Source organism: Megalopta genalis, chromosome 1, assembly GCF_051020955.1.
Source record: "Megalopta genalis isolate 19385.01 chromosome 1, iyMegGena1_principal, whole genome shotgun sequence".
In the NCBI taxonomy this organism is placed as follows: Eukaryota; Metazoa; Arthropoda; class Insecta; order Hymenoptera; family Halictidae; genus Megalopta; species Megalopta genalis.
In genome coordinates, this window is record NC_135013.1 from 20,236,677 (window position 1) to 20,260,896 (window position 24,220).

At 36.0% G+C, this 24,220-nt stretch overlaps 2 protein-coding genes across 4 annotated transcripts; both read left to right on the forward strand.

The window, feature by feature from the left end:
• The first annotated feature begins 160 nt into the window (after window positions 1–160).
• On the forward strand, window positions 161–10,578 carry LOC117221493 (peptidoglycan-recognition protein LC). Its single transcript, XM_033472509.2, has 4 exons — window positions 161–960; window positions 4,591–5,173; window positions 9,123–9,281; window positions 9,370–10,578. Exons 2-4 carry the CDS (start codon window positions 4,600–4,602, stop codon window positions 9,897–9,899), a joined length of 1,263 nt encoding a protein of 420 aa, XP_033328400.2. The 5' UTR covers window positions 161–960; window positions 4,591–4,599; the 3' UTR covers window positions 9,900–10,578.
• Window positions 10,579–11,748: 1,170 nt separating this feature from the next.
• Window positions 11,749–22,450, forward strand: LOC117221470 (TBP-associated factor 4). 3 transcript variants are annotated; one of them, XM_033472484.2, is made up of 10 exons: window positions 11,749–13,248; window positions 13,471–13,746; window positions 15,912–16,028; window positions 16,157–16,489; window positions 16,663–16,809; window positions 17,076–17,338; window positions 17,410–17,576; window positions 17,683–17,813; window positions 18,094–18,276; window positions 18,353–22,450. In XM_033472484.2, the coding sequence occupies exons 1-10, from the start codon at window positions 12,268–12,270 to the stop codon at window positions 18,629–18,631; spliced, it is 2,877 nt and encodes a 958-aa protein (XP_033328375.1). In that variant the 5' UTR covers window positions 11,749–12,267; the 3' UTR covers window positions 18,632–22,450. The 3 variants fall into 3 exon arrangements, with proteins under 3 accessions (XP_033328375.1, XP_033328374.1, XP_033328376.1); XM_033472483.2 differs by having other exon boundaries at window positions 11,750–13,248; window positions 16,660–16,809; XM_033472485.2 differs by having other exon boundaries at window positions 11,751–13,248; window positions 13,471–13,683; window positions 16,660–16,809.
• Window positions 22,451–24,220: the final 1,770 nt, after the last annotated feature.

Below are 24,220 nucleotides of genomic sequence, written 5' to 3' on the forward strand. Positions count from 1 at the left end.
ATGAAAGCCGGTGGGATCCCTGGAGCAACAATCAATGTGTTCCGCGACCACGATCGGCGTTACGTTGCAATACTAATCGGCCGATCACGAGCAGAATTTCCAGTTGCATGCGAGGAAAAGCCTGCAGAGTGGGGCGCACAGGATTTCGCGGCATCGTCGTCGCGTAGGCATCAGTCTGCCGCCGCGACGAACCGCGGATAGATAAAATCGTGTCGACCCGATCGCAGTACCCGCGAGAAATTAAAATCCTCTTTATCGCGGATATCGTAGAGGGATAGCTCGCGGGGCGTGTGCCTTTCTCCGAGACAGCGTGTCCCATTTGACTGTCGACTGCGGCGACGACCGATCTCGAACAGATTTCGAGGAATTCTATTTCTTCCTATAGGCGCCAGTCAACAAAGTCTTCCATGAGACTCATCGCACGTCACGGAGTAGTGACGCAGAGTCGACGTGCCACGACGGTGCTCATCGTCCGTGGGGAAACGCTTTTGGAGGATGTTATGGCCGCGGATCGGCCGTTAATTCGCGCGTAATTATCTTTAGCCGCGTCCCCCGGGCGGTTTTCCTCGATTCCAGTTTCTTCGCCGTCAATTTCGTCTTCTTACTTCCAACGCGACGAATTGGCGTCGGAGGAGAGGAAACCAGTTCAGGCTTTGGCAACGACCTTCGCGATGCGCGTTGCCATCGCCGACAGTGCGAGCGACAGTGCCGTCGTGTCGTGATGAAATCGTTAACGTAGATCCCGTGATCGCGTGGTAATAATCCGTCGAACACGACACCCGGTATCGTGTACGCGCTGTGCGCGACCAGTTTCGATAATTGCGGTATTTTTTTTTTAATGATTATCCGAGAGTCTTCTTTCCTGCGAACAACGACGGAGGAGATGCCATGCCCGTAGCCTGATGACCGTCGAACGCTGACGAACTGAATCCAACGAACGAATGCGATGATCCGTGCGAGGTAATTTGTTTCTCGTCGTGTGCATTGTTAATGGAGAAACGCGACCTGGTTGATTAACGTGCTGTGTTTCGTTACGCTTCTTCGTGTCGTTGTTGCGATCATTTTTTTCATCCACGGTATCATCATCTTCGAGGCGTTGTTCGATGCGCGCCGATTTCGTTTCCGAGTTTTCTCGATTTCAGTGTCTAGGCGTGTTCGTTAATCGCGGGGCACACGATGAACTTTAGCCCGTGGAAGCGCGATAAACGTGCTAGACGATACTCGAAATGAGACGAGATCGACGGAGAAGAAAATGGTTTCGATATTCTTGATCGTGGTTTTGTTAAAATTCTAAAGCATGTTGATCGATTTTTAATTCTCGAAACGTTTCAGCTTGTTAACTGAATGCCACGAGCGATTATACCGAACTCCGGCTGAAATTTCTGACTTTCTAAACGAATTCTCCGAATTGAGCACGTTAATGAGTTCCTGGAATATTCCCGACAGTTTACTGAATAAATCAGCGGGGTTTCCTTGATACGCGCGTGTATGTTCGTATAATCTAAATTTTAGTAAAGATAAAAAAGAACACGAAGGTGACGGACGTATTGGAAGTTTTGTGTTTTCACTTTTCTCGTGTTCCGTTGTTTGTTAACAAAGTCATGTCACGTAGCTGTGTAGATACGTAATATGCAAAATAGACGAGAAGATACGCGAAATGTCCTAGAATGCTCGAGTACGGGCTGCACGTAATAGAAGTAATCGTGTAGTTTGCTAAAGGTTAGTAGGAATTATTAGCCTAATATGCCGGAATATCTTATCTCAATGTAAAGGTCCACCGAATTTGAATGAAGTTATATATAATGTTATATATAACTATTTTATATAAGTTATAATTTTATATAAATATTTTATATAAATTATATAGAATTATATAATAATAATAATTATATATATATAATATATAATAATAATAATTATATTTAATTATATATAATAATAATAATTATATATAATTTATATAAAATATTTATATAAAATTGTAACTTATATAAAATAGTTATATAATAATTATATATGATTATATATAATTTTATATATTTTATATATTTTATATATAACTATTTTATAACTCTCTTCTCTCTTCTTATCAAAATTATATATAACTTATTAAAATTACAACTTATTAAAATTATAACTTATTAAAATAACTTATAAAATTATATAATTTATTAAAACTTATAACCTATTAAAATTTGTTTATCATCTAAATTTTGCAAATCATGCATCAAGAAAGTGCATCTATTTGGAATATCGATCACACATAATTAGCTTATGCGTTTATTACAAATCACTTCCAAGTACCGAAATAGCGCTTAGGAAACAATAAAATCAAGTGTACAAAGTAAATGCACTTTATCGTATCTGCAATTTCGTAACTTCTCGTCGTATTTGATTTAAACGCACGTGTACGTACACGTGCTCAAAAGACTGATTATAATTTCTGACAAAGGAGCCCACGCGATCGAATGTTTATATTGAAACAAAAAGTAGCCATTGGAAATTCCCAATGTGAAAGTAAGCAGATACAGGTCAAATAAACGACCGGTATATTTTTTAACTACACGATCAGCGCTTCAATTCGGTTTTAACTCTTAAATTTATTTTTAAAGCGTGCTTAGTACGCCATTAAGCAGTATAAGAATCGTCGAAGAACGGAAATATTGAAATTACAATCGAGTTACACCAGAAAGAATCACGTCAGCTCTTTCAAGTCATATACATCATTTCTACGTTCTAACAATTAACAAATTCTTCATTAGCGAGCTCAAATAATTCATTCATCTAACAGAATAATCTCACGAATCTAATCTTTATTCCATAAATATCTTAATCTTTAATTATTAATTATATATCTTAATAATATATATAATAATATAATAATATATAATATATATATATATTATATTATAATATATTATATTATTATAATATATAATATTATATATAATTATATATTAAATATATATTATATATATATATATATATCTTATATTATATTATATAGATATTATATAAGATAATATCTTAATCTTTAATAATTAATTATTAATTTAATAAATTAATAATAACCTTTATTCCTCTGAGTACCATTTTTGGTACAATTAATTACGTTCAATATTGAGTGTCAATGAATTGGTGTAGGTTCGATTTGATCATCCATTAACAATCCTAACTGGTGAGTTTATAACTTCAATTTTTTAGCGTTGCGTTTTCTGGGTGAACGGTGTCCTTACACACAGCATAACTGCTTCAACGTTTGATCGATAGTAGGATACAATGATTCACTACTGAAAAGTCTCGTTTTTAGTGACACGTGATCACTAGACTACGTATCAGTATACGACACAATAATGTTCGGTATCAATCAGTTACAAGAAACAGAGCCGAGCAAAAATCAATTTCTGTGTTCAAAACAGTATAATGGTACAGTAAATTCTCCCTAATCTTCCTTCAGCTTGTAAACAAAGATGGACGATTTGGGAAGAGAGATTCATTTTTACAGTCGCCGATTATCAACAATTATAAAAACGAGCTGCAAGGCTCGTGTAATCTTATCTTCCTCTTCCGGAATCGTCCGTTTCTATTTACAAGCCGAAGGAAAATTATCGTGAGTTTACTGTACTTCTTAATTTCTGTTTCTACTAATTCTTCAAATTTGAGAAAACGGAGTGCCGGTTGCTATTGTTTAATTGTATTGCCACTACTTGGAAAAGTGTCCTTTGAATTTATCATTTTTTGCAATTTCTCCTTCTCACCCGGAAGTCTCAACAGCTATGCACCAATACTAATCTCTGAATATTGCGCACTAATTTGTAATTATTGCGCACTACAGTAATTTCTCCCTAATTCGCGCTCAGATCGCGCACAGAAAATGGACAATTTGGGAAGAGGAGATGCGATTATTCGTGCCTTGCGTCTCGTTTTTACAGTTGTTCACAATCGGTAACTATAAAAACGAGGTGCAAGGCTCGCGTAATCCTATCTCCACTTCACAAATTTTCTATCTTTTTGTGCGCAATCTGAGCGCGAATTAGGGAGAAATTACTGTAGTTAAAGAAGTATAGTATAAGTTATATATATATATATATATATTATGTATATATTATTATTTTTATTATTATATATATAATAATAAATTATTATTAATTTATTATTATTATTATTATTATTATATATATATAGTATATATATTATTATAAATATTAGGGGGACCGGAAAGTTATGTCATTTGTTTACATTAAATTCAAACAGATAAATTTTTAACTAGTTTTTATTTTCAATCACACACACACAATGATGCAATCACCCTCATTATCCACAACCTTTTTTCATTTAGTATGCAAATTTTTAGTATGCAAAAATTAGTATGCAAAAAAAAGGAGTACTGACATGCGCAGAAACGACATTACTTCCCGGTCCCCCTAATATATATAATATATATATATATATATATTATTATTATATATTATTATATTTATTATTATTATTATTATATATATATATATATATATATATATATATATATATATATATATATCACTATAGTATAAGTTATTTCCGAAGCTGAAGCATTCCTTTCTTGCGCAGCGCGTTGGCATGGTGACATTGGTGCAGCAACATCAGCAAACAGACGGGAACCGGTGCCAAACGGACATCCAGGAGCCGACAAACTGTGATATCGTGATCGAGTACCACGAACCTGAAGATTGCTGCGAGGAGACTACGACCCCGAAAGATATCGCGCTCGTAATCCCTGGGGGTGGTAGCGTCGCCAGTTCCTCTACACAGTGTAGTGAGGTAGGAAACGAGGACGATGAAGAAGAAGAAGCGGATACCGAAGAAGAAACGGACACCGAAGATGACGAGTGGATACCCGAGATATCCGTACCGGTAGTGCTCCAGCAACAGCAGCAAGTGGCCACTGCAGATGGTAACTTGGTGCTGCCAAGTGCTGATCCGTCGAGCTTCGGTGAAGTGCGCGTAAAGAACTCGACCAACGTGCATCTCGGTAACAAAACGTTTTACAAGGGACCGGTGACCATAAAGCAGTTTGTTTACAACAATCCGATTTCAATACAGGAGAATGGCACTTCTTCCAAGTGTAATACTAGTCCAAACGCAAACAACTCGACGGATGCACCTAACGTCACGCTCACCTTGCGCCAGAAAGGTACATAATTATCATTGGTGTCTACTATAAGCTAGGATTTAATACCTTATCGGTGTTGATTTAACGTTTTTTGAAAATCTCAGAGATTAGCGAATCAACTGCGGACGGATTTCGTGTGAGATACAAGTTGCCTGTGCTAAGGCGAAAGAGAGTTTTAAATGTGTTACGAAATTAGAAATGCAGAATACTTAATTTGACAGGAGGATTTTAACATGAATGACATGCACAGTAAATTCCCCCTAATTGACGCTCAGATGGGAAACAAAAATGGGCAATTTGGGAAGAGGAGATACGATTATACTCCAGTCTTGCGGCTCGTTTTTATGATTGTTGACAATTGATAACTATATCGTATCTCTTCTTCCCAAAATGATTCATTTTTGTGTACAAGCTGAGCGTCAATTAGGGAGAATTTACTGTATATTAGGATCACGACAGACCCGAAGTTACAAGTGCAAAAAGATGTGTTTATTTAATTCTAGACAAATGATTTGTATTTTATTCTGAGCTAGCTGTGTAAAATAATAAAAACATAAAAAATGAAACTTTTACTCTGAAATAGAATAGAAATACGATGTTGAGGCACTCGTAGCCCCAACAATTCTCATATAAATTCTTCCGTTATTTGGGTGTCGTGCGTACAGTGTGCGGTCTACTAACAATTACGGGTTTCCCGTAATTGCTATTATATTACATTATATTATATAATATATATTATATTATATTATATTATATTATATTATATTATATTATATTATATTATATTGTATATAATAATAATATAGATAATAATATTATATATATATATATATATATATATATATATATATATATATATAATATATAATAGATAATAATATATATATATATAATATTATTATCTATATTATTATTATATTTAAAAAACTTCTTCTAACAAGCAACTCTGAGGATTCTAACAAGCAAGACTTGTCGATTTACGAATAAAATTGCTATATTATATATAATATATATTATATTATATTATATTATATTGTATATAATAATAATATAGATAATAATATTATATATATATTATTATCTATATTATTATTATATATAATATAATATAATATAATATATATTATATAATATATAATATATTATATATAATATAGCAATTTTATTCGTAAATCGAGAAGTTTTGCTTGTTAGAATCCTCCGAGTTGCTTGTTAGAAGAAGTTTTTTAAATACAACATAATTATTTAAAAAAAGTATAAATCGTCCTCCGATGAGTAAATCATGAATATTTTTGACTAGCTACAAATTGTTTCGAGTCTAGTACTTAAATCTATCTATATAGAGGCTCCTCAGGAATTCGAAGACCTAAGTTTCTCAATAGGTTGAGTACCGTTAGTCGTTTCATGGAATGAGTAAAGCACTGTCTATTTACTGTTATCGGAACGAAATTCTATGTTACATGAAAGCAAAAATTCGACTGCTTGTTTACCGACTCTTATCACATTTACCTTGACTTACCTCGCGGATATTGTATTGGGTTGGCAAAGAAGTAATTTCTGTTTTGAAGCGACAATTACAACGTTCTCTACGCGTGCCAACCAAAAATACTCTCTTGCCTAACCAATAGTTATTAGTTGTGCATTTATGAAGCCTTATCATGAAGATCGTTTTCCAATTACGGACTCGTTAAACTAATTCGATCATTCCCGTTAATCCGTATTATTTCGTGGCGGGCCAGACATAAGAAAGCCACGTCCTCCAAAAGCGGGGTGTGCAGATGCCTTTTTCGGGTTTTCCCGACGCAAGGCGTACACACCGCCATAAAACAATAAAAACGACGAGACACAGAGCTTCGGACCTTAGGTCCCGGATCACCCCGGTCGGAAAATCTTCGGGAAAGGCCTTCGCCCTTCCCAAGGACTTTCCCTTACAGATTTCAATACGCTCTCCCCAATAAATTACGAGGACCTCTCGACCGGGAGACGTTAATTAGCTAGTTTTCCTCCGACCCTCGACGTGTTCGTATTTCTGTCTCATCCGTCACTCGCTTACCTTTACCTTTTACACACTGTACCCCATCGCCTTTTTGTTACAAGTTGTATTAAAGTTCTCGTTATATAAAACCAAACAACTCTCTCTCGGATTATTTCATATAAACCGTCGCAGTAACCCCTGCGACAAAATTTTATGGAGATAATGTAAAACATTCTGTTTAAAAAATATAAATTATAAATTCTAATATATTCTAATCCTAATTCTAATCAAAATAATCAAAATGTAGGTGAATTTTTACGTTTTTACTCGGAGTAAAAATTATAATATAGTTCTTTGAACTTTTTAACAGATATCGATTAAAATATGCATATTAACCCTTTCGCTACTACGGACCACTATAGTGGCTTTCCATATGATGCCACTGAGGTACTACGGACCACTATAGTGGCTTTCCATTTGGTGCCACTGAGGTAATACGGACCACTATAGTGGCTTTCCATAAGATGCATTATATTGCATAATGTTATTTCCTCTCATACTGTAAATTAAAGAGCGCATGCTAAGACGTTATAAAATACCCTGGAATACCCTTTATTTATAAATACCCTTTGGAGAAAAATTTTTTCGTTCGAAAAATTCATTCAATTCAAGCAGCTTAGGTTCTCCGCTGATCGCCGCGGAGTACCGACTTCCGCTGACGATCGCGTAGCGTGCAGTGATGTCGCAGCGCTCGGTTCAGCAGGAGTACCGCGACGGAGAATCCGCCCGTAGTGAAAGGGTTAATAGCACACGTAATAAAATATTTGATTTGCCACGCTCGTGCATGTGATCCAGAATAAATCAATACAGCAAATCTTATCAATCGTGTTCCAACAGCTTGCAGAATATTAGAACGGTTTATCTAGGTCGCTCATTATTGAATCGGCGGATGTAAAACTCCTGGATTTGTGTTAATTAATCTCTTTTCTTATCAAATTCGTAAAGCTTCTGCAATAATTGAATTTTTATCTCGGTATGATTGTTTAATGGAGTCGATAACAGATCAGAGGAAGTATAACGATAGCTAACATCCTCTCTCGAAATCTCTGTGACGAACCATTGATTGATAAAGCCATTAACCACTTGCGCTGGAAGGACGTGCCACGCACGTCGTAATGCTTTCGTCACAGAATCGCCAACAACGTGGTATGTACGTCGTCATGCGATTGTCACAGAAACAAACGACGTGCATGGCACGATGGGTGGGATTGTTTGCCAGAGCACAAATTATCATTGCACAGCATAGCGCACAATTGTCAATATTTAACCCATATTCTAAAATGGAAAATAAATTAGTTTAGAAAATATAAATCTTTTTCCGATTTCTGTGACGCCTCCCAGCAAGTTACACTGGACCGTTCTAGTACACGCGTCGGTGAATTTTTTGCCAGCGCAAGTGGTTAATGTGGCATTTGGTAGTATGTACTGTGCCACGGCTGATGAAGGCAAATGGACGTTTCGGAGAACTCGAAAAAATTTTATTCAGCCTTTAATTGCCTTAATTTTACAAGTTGTATTTTTCGTGCACCAACACAATGTGTTGCAATTACGATTTTTGTATCGGTTGTCTTCGTGTCAGAATAAACCGTACGTATGTTTCACAAATTAATTGTATTTGCATTCGAATATCTAAACAAATTAATCTAAGTTATTCTTACAATCCTTTAATTTAACGATTAAAACTATTTGCACGTATTTTTATTCTGGCACAGATCGGTGGAACTGCGTGAGGCATAATTGCGACACAATAATAGATCTCAATGAGACAAGATATTCAACCGAGACACAAAAAATATCTAAAAAGGGGTTAATATTTCTTTTTATAAAAAGAAATTCTACATATCTTGTACAATTTAACTTGCGACAGATAATTATCTCTATTTAACCTGTATCGCAAATAGTAATTCATTAATTAACGCTGTAACGTTATTTTAGTGCTAAACTGGATATGGAGTTGGAGATGTGCAGCGTTCTCCTGTATTTTAGCCGTATTTATCGTTCTTATTGTGACCACCGCTTGCGTGTACGTCGCGCACAATGCTGCGGGTAACGAGGACATAATCGGCGATAATTCGGACAACTCTGTATCCGAAGGTAATTATATACGTCTATAATATTCCTTACTCAACAATTATCTTTACGATTCGAATTGTTGTCACAAACATTCATGTGTGCATTCAAGGTCCAATAGTGGAGAACATACGGTTCATCGAACGGAACGAATGGGGTGCTCAGCCACCGTCGCACCCGCTGGCTAAATTGACGCTTCCAGTACCGTACGTGATTATCAGTCACACGGCGACCGAGGGATGCATCAAACAATCGGAATGTACGCATCGCGTACGGTTCGCTCAAACTTTTCACATCGAGTCTCGTCATTGGTCGGACATCGCGTACAACTTTCTGGTGGGCGGCGATGGTTACGTGTACATTGGCCGGGACTGGGATCATATCGGCGCCCATGCTTTCGGCTACAACAACATCAGTATAGGCATATCTTTTATCGGCACATTCAATAATATCAAACCGAACAACAGGCAGCTACACGCCGCCAAAAAGTTGATCGAGCTGGGAGTAAAGAAGGGTAAAATAACGAAGAATTATAAATTGCTGGGGCACCGGCAAGTTTCCGCGACCTTGAGCCCGGGCGATGTTTTGTTTAGCATAATTAAAACGTGGCCTCACTGGTCGTCTGATCCGTCAGAATCGTGAACAACATTCGATTACTATTTTGTGATACACTTGAATTTACATATTCTACACTTATGTACTCAATTATTTTTCTTCTCGACTGAAGTCTCGTCTAAACTTTACACAACCATTGGAAGCTACACGAACAAGACATACTTATTTCACAATTTTTATATTTCTTCTGTGTAACAATCGACGTGATTCGTTTAACTCTTGAATTGGCGGAAGTATCTGTTGAAATATAACAAAAAATGACGCTATTATTTGGAATGGAAGGAGAATATTGAGAAAACTGCGATAAAAACTGATCTGTTTTGTAGGTTAGTTTAAGCACGTCATGTAAGGATTTCACATTCTCGATAACAAATGTGATATACAAATATTTTCATAAGATACTGATAATTACTGTACCTCATACCGTGCTAAGTATAATAATTTTGTATGTATATGATTTAACAAATGTTAAAAATAATATTTTATATATTGTAAAGATATAAAAGAAATTATAAGATAGACACGGAAAAAGAACGTGTGATTTTAATAGTCAAATAGAATGCACACTGCGTTTTGAATTTTCTTGAAGATATTATAATTTATATGTACGATAAATGTGTACATAAAAATATTTTGGATGAAAATAGAATTACAGTTCTGTGCACACATATCTGTCTTACATAAAATATACAGTAGTGCCTCCTCATCGTGAGCGGTTTTCTACCTCTTCTTTCCAAGCGTTTTTATCCCCACCATTTTTATGCGCATCCAGCTCGCGCAGTTGATTTAGAAAGAGAACGGGAGATGATCGAGAGAGACAGAACGAAATCAGCCAGCTCTATGTGTGAGTATCCACATAGACGATAAACCTAGGCCGTCTCACTTTACCGTGCTTGCGGTCTCACTCTTTTCGCGCATCCGTACTCCTGACGCCCCATTTGAAACCCGGCGCGATATTCGATATATTATATTCGATTATATATATTATATTATATTATATTATATTATATTATATTTTGTCGCAGAGGTTACTGCGACGGTTTATATGAAATAATACGAGAGAGAGTTGTTTGGTTTTATATAACGAGAACTTTAATACAACTTGTAACAAAAAGGCTGTAAAAGGTAAAGGTAAGCGAGTGACGGATGAGACAGAAATACAAACACGTCGAGAGTCGGAGGAAAACTAGCTAATTAACGTCTCCCGGTCGAGAGGTCCTCGTAATTTATTGGGGAGAGCGTATTGAAATCTGTAAGGGAAGGTCCTTGGGAAGGGCGAAGGCCTTACCCGAAAATTTTCCGGCCGGGGTGATCCGGGACCTATGGTCCGAAGCTGTGTCCCAACGTTTTTATTGTTTTATTGCGGTGTGTACGCCTTGCGTCGGGAAATCCCGAAAAGGGCATATGCACACCGCGTTTTTGAAGGACGTGTCTTTTTATGTCTGGTCCGCCACAATATTATATTATATTCGATATAATATAGTCATTAGATAATACTCTTTAGTTTATGAATCAACAAAATTTTGATAATTTAGCTATCCCAGTACTTATCAACCGAGCTACTTCCTCTCTTCGTCTAAAGCTGTGAGAGCAGCACTGTTTAGCTGTGAAGCGACAACCAATCAGAGGAAAAGAGCAGTTTATCTACTTGTTTCATAATACTAAGTCGGTTGCCCCCGCATGGGCTTATTATGGTGAAGCATTATTTAGTGTAAATAATATGTGCTACGAAACAGAAAGAAGTGTTTAATGCATATTATTCACGCTGGTATAGGGCGCGTTATGTGTTGATCTATATTAAGTTTCGTTTACAACGAGCTCTCGCTATCACTACGATGCGTTGCGGAACACGGCTAACAGTATTAACTCGCATAGTCGGAAATGTAATTGATTGCGGAACACGTATTGCTTAAAGCAACTGTTACTATACGATATCCTTAAAGGAAGCAAACATAAAGCGTACTCAGGAAACGAGGATTTTTACAAATTTTTTAATAATTTTCCGAATTATATGTCAATATGATATCATTGTTAAACATACGAACCGTGCACGAATCTACAGTTTCGAGGATAGCCATTTTGGCGGGTGACGTGTTTGCAAGCCGAGTATTGACAGCCATAACATAAATGACCAACGTTATGCGTAATATGGCGGTAATCGTTTTCTCGATGTTCAGAGAGAAGAGAGCATGGTAATCCGTCGCTTTGGTGAGAGAGGACAGCGAAAAGATTTTTACAATGATGGAAAATATTAATGAATTCGTATACCGCCGGATGGTAAACAGAAGAAAGGCCGCGTATAATTTTCAGCTGCGCTAGGGGGGGCAATGCACCATGGGAACAATTTGCGACAGGCGCATGCGCAGATCAGTTTACAGTTGGAGCTTGGAAGAAAATGGCGTCAGCTAAGTTTCTGGAGGAAGCTCTGAGCACGGACGTCGATGAATCGGCAGTGAACGCGATACTAGGCTCTCTTGAAACGCATCTGGTAACATCGACGCCGGCTGCCTCTGGCCATCAAGTGAGTTCTGCGTCAGTCAGCCAACAGAATCATCAGGTGAACAGTAGTATTTCCAACGGGGGCACCATCACCGCGGTACAGCCACAGAAACATGGGGTTTCGAACGGCGGCGGTGCTACTACAGTGAATAGTCTGATGACTCAAGAAGTTGCGAAGTCCATTACCACGAGCACTCTTCTGCCAGTAAACGTGGTTACCTCAAACACAGTGGCGCCACAGGTTACTACACAACAGCAGCAACAGCATACACAATCAGCAGTCCCCCCTGCTGCTTATATCAATCAAGTTACTACAAATCAGGTGACCAGTAATCAAACAACACATATACCAAGCCTTACTAAAGCACACGAGCCTGTTAAGATTATTTATCCGACTGTTGGCCAAGTAATAGCAACCACGGGGGTGGCAAATGTCAATAATAAACTTTCTTTCCCTGCACAAACTGTTGGGCAACTAGCCAATGGTACTTTGGGAATAACGTCACAGGCAGTGTTACAAACAACATCAAATGTTGTTACCAATGTTAGCTCTGTTAGTGAAACAGGTAGTCAAACAGTGGCTAGTGTGAATAAGCCGACAGGTACAGCTTTAGTGATAAAGACTAGTGTAGCACCCAGTGGCATGGTTTCCGTTCCAATGTCTGTTCCTGTTTCTGTTGCTGGCAATGCTGTCAGCACAGCGTTACAGGGTAAAGCTGGAGTTACATCCACGATAGTACCCAGTAATGTGCAAATTCTTAACGTTAATGCTATGCGTCCTGGCACGCCAGTGGCAGGACAGCAAGGAGGAAAACAAGTTGCATCCAGAGTAGTAATTGGTCAACATATGATAGGAACAAGACCTGGAGCTCCAGGGGTAAGATATCGACAATTTATAGATAAATAAATATGTATACACGTTTCAGAATTATATTATAAATGTATATATCAGCTTATTCGATTAATTTGCTCAATTCCATGGCGATTTAACGTATTTTATCCAAAGTAATTTGTACAGCTGAAATTATTTCCATTACTACGTTAGAATGTAGTATATACATTTTCTTGTTTAATTTGACACACTTTTTAATCTTTTTAGATAACATTACAAACACTACACGGTCTTCAACCTGGAACTCAGGGTCATATATTACTAAAAACAGAAACTGGACAGTATCAACTAATTAGGGTAGGACCGCCTCCAACTGGTGCTCCTGCTGGTACTGCAGTCACACCAAATAGTATAGCAGGAAATGCAGTGGTTGCTGCACCATCTCCAGGCACTACCTATCGCTTAGCCTCAGTGCCGGCTGTAAGTAGGCTGAACACACAGTTCACTGGTCCACCACTCGCCACGTTAAGAAAAACGGTTCAGGTGACGCACTCTTATACCTCTTACAAGACTCGATGTAGTGCTGTAGTAGACTTTAGTTTATGACATTAGTTGGAATGGTGTTATTGGTAAGGCTATGTATTACGTTATATTCTTTTTAGTCTATATTTATTTTCACTCTTATTCAAATTTTCTTTAAATTGTAACTTGATTTTAATGCATACTATTTCTTGTTTGATTTCAAAAATTGCTAATGCGTACTGCACATTTCCTAATATATGCAACAGATACAATTTTGTATTAGTTCTTTCATTATCTTCCAAAATTTTATTGAAATTCTCATATTTAATACTAAACCTTCAGTTGCCACGAATGGATGATGAAGGTTTTCCGTAGTAAACAGAGAGTTTTGTTGTTTTACTGGTTTATTTGCTGTGGGATGCCTTTTTAATGTAGAATTTCTAAGTTTTTTCAAAATTGCAATCGTTTTAAAGTCAATTACTTCATCATATATACACATATTGCATGTTATATTGGTTAAGGGTGCTGTAAAGTAATATTTGAAAAAATTGAGTTTGTATGCATACAATTTGAAATGATAAAATCTCTTTTATGTATCTATAAAATACAAAATGTGAGTATTTAAATCATTGGATATCATGAAAAGTAAACACTTTTTAAGTATTATTTAGCCTGATAAATATTTATTTAAATAATGTGAAAGCAATTGCTTATAATGAATATGATTTTTACATTCTAATTTGCCATTAAGTTTTTAGAAAAACGACAATTTATGTATTGAATGCGTAAGTTGTTAATTTAATACAAATGTTGTCTATAATAAATATGTGACATATTTTATGAAAAAGTGGAAGTTTCAAATTTAAGCAGTTGTTACAAAATGTAAAATATTCCGAGTCTGTACAAGGTACAAGTGCGTCTTTAATGTGTAACATAATTATCAGTTAAAATCAATTTATTATAATTATTAATAATGTCATTGTAATAGTTTATTTTAAATTATTTAAATTGATTCAAAATTGGTTAATACTCAGATTCTTTCTTTAATGAGTCTGAAGTTCAGCATGCATTTAGATTATTTGTAGGTAATCTTATTAGCAGGACTATAGAATTGAATACAAATATGAGTATTCCTAAAAAACATAAAAGAATGCATGTGGGAAAATTATTACTACATTTAGTCGTGTTTGCTTAACATGTTCGCTACCAGACTCTTTGAAACAAATTTCGCACCAAGATCATTTCTGGCTAAAATATATATATTTCAGGATATATTTTTAACATTCCAAGAACGCAGAATAAACAATTAAATGTAAATATCTCCAAATCAAGGCTATCTTACAATCTGATGTATTGTTTTTACCTGGACAATTCAGTCCATTTCCAAATTTGTTAAAATACTGTATCATAAACAAAATAGAACATGTGCCACACGTCTGGGGCGCTGAGCTGAGGATGAGTGGTTTCGGAATGTCGCATATATGGTAGCATACGTGTTAATACTGAGCTTCAGAATTAAGCACAATGTAATTTTCTTTGGCTTTAAATTACACTTGTGATAAGTATTGTCTTTGATGTATCAATATTGTTTATGTCTCTGTTAAGACAATATTTCTTAAGAAGAAGATTACATATATGCAGATAGAGCTATACTGAATATCAGAGTTTTTAAACCCAAACAATTAGAATTATTTATCTTCAAGCGAAAAGCATGGCATAAATTAAATCGTGACTGTCATGTTATCATATAAAATTTGTAGTTTCTATTTTATTTTTGGCAGTGCTGCAAAGTGTTTTTATTTTTGAGTGATATTGCAATTTTATGAGTCATATAAAACACTGTAAAAATAACGGCAATAAAATTTTTCAAGTTTTTAAGAAAATTGTCAAATCATTTTAATCCTTTGCACTCGAGTGGTGACTCTGAGGCACCACTAAAATTTGTTATATCACCTTTTAAGATAATTTTGATATTAACAAAATTTAGATTTTAAAAATTGTTAAGAGTGTAACTGTTGTGCGAGTTCCAAGAGTCAATCTCATATGCATAAAATGCATTTTGTCATATAAAGTAGAAATACTATAAGTTAGAAAAATGATTTTATATTTTTAGTTAAAATAGCTTCAAGTGCAAAGGGTTAAACTTACAGAATGTTTATAACATCCGTTTTTATTTATTGAAACAGACTGTGGCTGCGACTATTACAACAGGAACAACTACACCAGTTACAGTAACTGCTGCTGCCACGACAGCACCTACTCCGCCTGTTTCTACTGTTCAAACATCTCAGACACCTACACCTGTACGTATTATTTATAAATTGTTACTAAACACTGCTAACTTGCAGTAGCTAATAATTGAGCATTCATATAATATCATTACTACTGTGTGCACATATAATATTCGTATGTTCTGCCTTTTCATTTTTAGCGTCAAACTACAGATAATACCAAAGAAAAGTGCCGTAAATTTTTAGCAAACTTATTAGAGTTGTCTAGTCGAGAACCTAAAGCAGTGGAGCGAAATGTTCGAACTTTGATACAAGAGTTAATTGATACTAAAGTCGAACCCGAGGAATTCTGTGATAGACTTGAAAGATTGTTAAATGCGTCACCTCAACCATGCCTGATTGGATTCCTCAAAAAGAGTCTGCCACTTTTACGGCAATCGCTTGTTACAAAAGAATTAGTTATAGAAGGTATAAAACCACCTCCAGCCAACGTTGTTTTCCCTGTAACGGCTGCCACTCCTATCGTTACACAGGTAAGGATAATCGTTTAGTTAAATAACACATTAACATAATGAGTTCACTCGTGTTAGTTCACAATATGTAATAAAGTAATTCGCTTTAACAACGTAGTAAAGAGTAGGCTATATAATTTAGACTATTTGCTAGATATATGTCTCACATAAAATTTTATAACGCTATGTAGCAGAATCAGATTAGACCAACCATTGCTGTGACAGCAGCAACAATCCCTGTAACCGCAGTTACTGCGACTACGCAAATAAGAGTAATGACTCCAATACCTGCAGCTACAACCACTGTCCCTAGACCTGCTCAGCCAGTTCAGCAAAGGCTGGTAAGATACTACAACAATTTTAATCTTACACCGTTATTACGACTATGTTATATTTTCTTTAATGCAATAAGCGACAGAGTAGAATAAAGTATTATTGCAAACAAAGGATGTTTCCAAAGGCTACTGCAAATATATTAACACTTTCAGATAGATAGCGACCGATAGTTTTCATATTTGTAATTGATTCATTAGGGAAACCATTTGCGGCGCCCCTTTTTCCTGTATTGCTTCTGTGACAAGCCATAAAAGATAGCACATGTTTTTAGATACGACCTGTCACAACAGTAGTTCGTAGCCCTGCAGCGTATACCGTGAAGTCAACGGTAGCGGTAAGCGGAATCCGACCTACTGCTCCCACAGTCCAAAAACCACCTGTTACCACAACAGTTGTTAAAACAATTACAACTACAACACAAGGCAAAACAGTTAACACAACCACTACTGTTAATAAAGCCGTAGTGCCTTCTTTTATTCCAAAGCCAACTACAAAGGAGAAAGAGAAAAAGACATTTTCATCTGCAGGATACACGTGAGTATCCTCTCGCAATATAAGTATACAATAATTGTTTTCTATAATTAAAATTGAATATCTGGCGACAGGGGAGATGACGATATTAACGATGTGGCGGCTATGGGTGGTGTTAATCTCGCAGAAGAATCTCAGAGGATTCTCGGGTCTACGGAATTTGTTGGGACACAAATAAGATCCTGTAAAGATGAAGTATTTTTACATATGACACCATTACAGCAAAGAATTAAACAAATTGGTAATTAGTAATTATTTATCCAGCGTTTATCTAATGTGATTTTCCATGTAAACGCATGATAATGTCGTACAATACATCATGTTCAAATCATACGCTTGTTTTGCAGTTTCTAATTATGGGTTAGAGGAACCTAATCAAGAAGTTGCGGCGCTAATTTCACACGCTGCACAAGAAAGGTTAAAGAATTTAGTAGAAAAATTAGCAGTAGTCGCGGAACACAGGATAGATTTGATAAAGGTGAGCTTTTGAAATTGATTTAAAGCAGACTGAACAGAATGTGGATCTTTATGCATTTTCATCATAGAACAAAATAGACAAAATTAATACAGTACAAGATTCCATAGAACTTTAATGTGACTTTACGTTATTTTTAAGTTTGCATCTTATCTTCAGATCATATAAATTTATTCTTGATATTATTAATTCGAATAAATATCCACAGTCGAATCGTCAGAAATATTTCCTAATTGTTGCGTGATATATTGCAGTCTTGTACAATGCGTGATATTGTTTTTAGGTTGATCCGCGTTATGAAGTAACGCAGGATGTCAGGGCACAGTTAAAATTCTTGGAAGATTTAGACAAAGTTGAACGTAGGAGACACGAAGAACAGGAAAGGGAGTTGCTCTTGCGCGCGGCTAAAAGTCGCGCAAAAACCGAAGATCCAGAGCAAGCCAAGCTCAAGGCAAAAGCTAAAGAGGTACATTTTCGAATCCGTAGATCTATATAGTTCTGTTATAGAAACGTAGAGATTATTAGAGAATATTTTATTATAGATGCAGCGTGCTGAAATGGAAGAATTAAGGCAAAGAGAAGCGAACCTAACGGCTTTACAAGCGATCGGTCCACGTAAAAAGCCTAAACTCGACGTAGGAGGATCGGCCAGTAGTCCAGGAAGTAATTCCGGTCTGAACACATCGGCGACTGGTATTAACAGACAAATGCCGATGAGACCTCGGTTGAAGAGGGTGAATTTCAGAGACTTGTTGTTTCTTCTTGAGCAAGAGAAAGAAACGTGTAGGAGCTCAACGCTGTATAAATCGTATTTGAAGTGATGTTCTGTGAAGGGCAGGAACTTCAGTGACCCGCCCGATATCTGGCGCCCTATCTGCATGATGGTCTCCTGTGAGCTGGCCTCAATGGACCTTGATGGATCATGCGACGTCGGTGTACGTTGCTTTGTACAGTGTTTCATAAGTTGCATACAATGAAGTTCATTGCGAATCACGTCGGGATTCCACATACATTCAGAATAAGATTATTTCTACCATGTCGATAAGCTTCCCTACTGTAAATGACTGAAAGTTTTTTAAATGTAATATAAATAGATTGTTCTTTATTTTTCAACACGAAAAAAAAACTACATCATTGAAGATAAGAAGAAAGCAATGTGTATGAGCACATATGCCTGATGTTCAGTCTTTGGGTAGTCTCATTATGGCAAGGATGTCGTGTGACCATATATAAATGTTGTTATATGGTGTGTATGCATGACATGCTGGATGAATGCGTTGTACATTGTCATTTATGTATATGCCCGCTGCATTGTAACACTTGACCTATACTTTTGGACACTGTAGCGCTAGTGTAAAGGAGTGCAGGTTTTGTTATCATAGTAAATCGTATTTTTGCAAATTGTATTGTAATTAATATACTGTGAGAGCACACTGTCCAAAAAGTATGGAATAATTTGTACAATATCTTACACATTAAAGAAAAAAAATACTACTAAATAGTGATAATTTCAATGTTGGTACAACAAAATATAGCTACTCTCCACCATATGATGGAATTGTTATCAGTATATTATGTTGTAATCTACATTTTCAGTGTTTATAAAAGAATTAGCTGTTACGTTTTTTATTAAAGAAATATTTACAAAAGTACAGAATTACGGATATTTTTTCGATCAATGTTAATTTAATTATTTATATTTCCTCGCCGAAATTGGTGCAGTTCTTTGCTGTATGATTATTCAAAGAGAAAAAAAAGAAAGAAAAGAAAGTGTGCTTCGCATATATAAATATATCTATACAAAATTATTTATATATATACACCCAGACGCATGTATATGTATAAATAATCCGATTGAAAGACGAAGAAGAAAGGGGAAAAAATGATGAGAATTCAAAGCGTGTACCTGATTTATATGTGTAAAAGAATTTGCTGCAGATGTACGTGGGTGCCTATTATCGTACAGAGAGTAATAATCGAAATGAAAAAGAAGATAACGATCTTTCCTAATTTGCTCATTACATGAGTATCTATACGTAACACGTGCCCAACAGAGATTTTTTTTCGTTGCAAAAAAGAAACGAGATCAGATATACCACCAACCGTGTACATACCGATTTATAGGGATATCAAAAGTAGCCGAGTATGCGTAAATGTATCATTTATTGCGTTTAGAGTTTCAGTTCTTTTAGTGCAACGTTAGAACAGCTCAGACGATCTTCATTGTAACAGCTTCTGTTTCTTATCTAGGAAATGGCTCGTGTGTGTTTAGTTTCCACGATTTTTCCATACCGAACATCAATCATTCGACTCGCGAGAATAATTCGACAACGGGAGAAGCCACGATCCTCCACCGACCGTTTTTATAGTCTGTAATATAATAAGTCTTGAGAGACAGTGCAAAAAAGAAAACGAAAAAAAAAATCTTTTTCTATTGAAAAAACACCACCGTTGTGGTTCGACCGGAGTTAACAGAAACGATTCGAGAACGAGTTACGGCCATTTATTTTTGCTCGACAGACAGTTGGAAAGTTAACGGGTTACTTCAGATTAATCAATTGTAAAGATAAACAATAGAGGAATGGTAAACGAGTTTTCCGAGAATATATATATATATATATATATAGAGAGAGAGAGAGACGCGTGTCTTCTTGGTAATCTGGATTAACCATCCGTTCGCTGAACGAATTTTTCATTCGTGCTTCCATCGTTCGCTGGAGAGCACGATCAAACGAATTTCCTGACCGGCGTTCGCAATTACTTATTGCACAGGGCACGTACACCTGTGAGTCTTCTGATGTAAATATACTGATGTATATTAAAAGAGCGAGCGAGCGAGCGAGAGAGAGAGAGAGAGAGAGAGAGAGAGTGAGAGAAAGAAAGAAAGAAAGAGAAAAGCAGAGAGAGAGAGAGCGAATCTATGTAACGTTTCAGTTACAAATCACGGTGAGACGTAACAGCTTCAACGGTTCAATATTTAATTCAAAGAAGAAAAAAAGCAGATAGAAAGGAAGAGTTATAAATACGCGCACAAGACTGATGAACATGTAAAAAAAAAAAAAAGAAAAGAAACAGAAAACTATTAAGTTGTACTGAACCTTCTTATCATTGAATATGCGTAGCGTCGATTAATTGCGAGACGAGGGCGGTACAAAACGAAACGGGAATTATTTAATAGGTGCGAGGGTATATTTGCAATATTGATCTCAGCTAGGATTCTATTTGTTATAGCGTGCACCGAGAAGCGATTGCCTTTTTATATAAACGCGATTGATACGATAAGACCCTTTCTTTTCCTTGAAATTAGTAAAATGAGCCTGAGAGAAAAAGACAGTGAGAGAGCGAGAGAGAGAGAGAGAGAGAGAGAGAAAGCGCGCGCGAGAGAGAAAAATGGTAAAAATATTGTAAACGCGGATCGTTGAAGCAAAATTATCGGAGTAAAGTGTAAATACCATTCACTTCTTTTTTTTTTTAGTAGCCGTGTATAATTTCATCGACCGAAAGGCGCACATACCATTACTTGTACCATACTCATTGCCGCGCACTTCATATGTACGAAAAGAAAATTTTTACTTAGCTGCGTGTTCCTCTTCGCGATGATAAGGATGATGATAATGATGATGATGATGGTAATGATGGTGATGATGATGATAATGATATAATGATGATGACGACGAGGACGACGACGACGACGAATAATGACGATCAACGTCATCAGTTCTTTTTTTTTTCTACGAGAACTCGGCGAAAGAAAGCAAATCGAAACGCGAGTTAGGATTTATAACGTTCTCCTTACTGCCACTAGGTGGGATTATTAATATAAATATAAAATAGAGGAATGTGTAAAGAAATGGAAAAAAAATCAACAAGGAAAAAACTAATGGTACATAGCAGTTTTGGTACAGTATGATATTTTTACAAATTGTAATCGGATAAGCCGTAACCGAAAGATAATAAAACAGAAGAATAAGATACACCAAAGAATAGCTCGAATCTGTATTTTTTTTTTTCGTTTAACTTAAATTAATTCTCTTAGGCTTTCTGTTTGTGTTCTTCATTTCGTTCGAGACGTGCGACAACTCGCATTCATTATAAGTTTATTGGTAGCGACCACGTTTCTTTTTGTTCGTTCTATTCCTATCTAGTTCTACGTTAGGCGTAAATCATCGTCACGATACTATCGAGCCCCCGCAAAGTGTCGGGAGGGTAGTGTATCTACAAAATTAAACGATAAAAGTGATGAAAGTAAACGATGTCTCAGTGTGAACGTTATTCCCTGTCGCTTTCTTTTACACCGTGATCCGTTATTGGGCGATACTCGAATTTTCCCGATGAAAACGAAGTTCGAAATATAGATTTTAAACTTGGAAAGTTACATTTTTCCGAACATTCGATATTTCATTTTTATATTTGATCTTTTAATTTTACGTTTGATTTTTTAATTTCAGATTTTTTGATATTTCGTACAAAGAGCCTTTCTCTGATTGTATCAACGATAATGTATCAACGTGTGTATAGGACAGACGTATTTTACGTAGTGATATAAGAATCTATGAGATTAATTTTCTTGTTGGATACTATCTTTTGGTAACGACTGCGTTAATAAAGAAGCAATAACTGGTTTACTTTTATTTAACGAATCAATATATTGTTTTCTTTTCCGAACCGTAAAGATCAAGATAAAATATGCAGACGGAAGTTGTTCATAGAATGGATTACGTAATGGAAGTAGTTTTAGCGGTATCACACTGCGATTGCATATCGTCTGAGCTGCTGCTCCACACGGTAACCGTAACACCCAATTGAACCCGTTTTTTTTTCGATTACAATCAAGCGCAGGAGTTATATTACTTGGAGAAGAAAATAGAAATTCACCGACTAATCGAGTAGAAATCCTCCCCGAATGAGATGCTATAAATTATGTTTTTCGAATGAGATCCATTTGGATCGATCAACTGAGAGAAAAGTTACAAAAGCATGAGATAACATTTATCGTTGTTTAGATTTTATTTTCGTTAACGAATGTTGTTAACAAATCTTGCGAGTAAACCTACTAATTTTTTGTGCATTAGTCTGATATCTAAAACCAAATGCAGTAAATTCTCTCTAACCGACCCTCAGCTTGGATACAAAAATGGACAATTTTGGGAAGAGGAGATACGATTATTCGAGTCTCACGGCTCGCTTTTATCGTTGTTGACAATCGGTAGCCATAAAAGCGAGCCGCTGTGACAAAGGAAATACAGCTTTTAAATTGGATATAAGTTTTCCACAGAACCGTATTTTAATTTAGAATTAAATTAGTAGACAGCGAAAAATTCTCCCTAATTGATGGAAAATTCTCCTTAAATTACGGCTCGCTTTTATAGTTGTTGACAATCGGTAACCATAAAAGCGAGCCGCTGTGACAAAGGAAATACAGCTTTTAAATTGGAAATAAGTTTTCCACAGAACCGTATTTTAATTTAGAATTAAATTAGTAGACAGCGAAAAATTCTCCCTAATTGATGGAAAATTCTCCTTAAATTACGGCTCGCTTTTATAGTTGTAGACAATCGGTAACCATAAAAGCGAGCCGCCGTGACAAAGGAAATACAGCTTTTAAATTGGAAATAAGTTTTCCACAGAACCGTATTTTAATTTAGAATTAAATTAGTAGACAGCGAAAGATTCTCCCTAATTGATGGAAAATTCTCCTTAAATTACGGCTCGCTTTTATAGTTGTTGACAATCGGTAACCATAAAAGCGAGCCGCCGTTACAAAGGAAATACAGCTTTTAAATTGGAAATAAGTTTTCCACAGAACCGTATTTTAATTTAGAATTAAATTAGTAGACAGCGAAAAATTCTCCCTAATTGATGGAAAATTCTCCTTAAATTACGGCTCGCTTTTATAGTTGTTGACAATCGGTAACCATAAAAGCGAGCCGCTGTGACAAAGGAAATACAGCTTTTAAATTGGAAATAAGTTTTCCACAGAACCGTATTTTAATTTAGAATTAAATTAGTAGACAGCGAAAGATTCTCCCTAATTGATGGAAAATTCTCCTTAAATTACGGCTCGCTTTTATAGTTGTTGACAATCGGTAACCATAAAAGCGAGCCGCAAGGGTTGAATAATCGTATCTCCTCGTCCCAAATTGTCCATTTTTGTGTACAATCTGAACATCAATTAGGGAGAATTTATTGTAGGACGAATCTAAAATGATAAAAAGAGTAAAGAAATCTGAATATGTCAATATATTATTCTATTGATCTATTAGTATTGTTAGCGGCAGAATGAAACTTCTAATTAGCAATTCTTACTTTGCATACAGTTGCGCTGCCTGGTTACCAGGAATATATGAGCCGTTTATTTTGAAATTGCGTCTCATTTTTATAGTTGCTGGCAATCAAGCAATTAGACATTC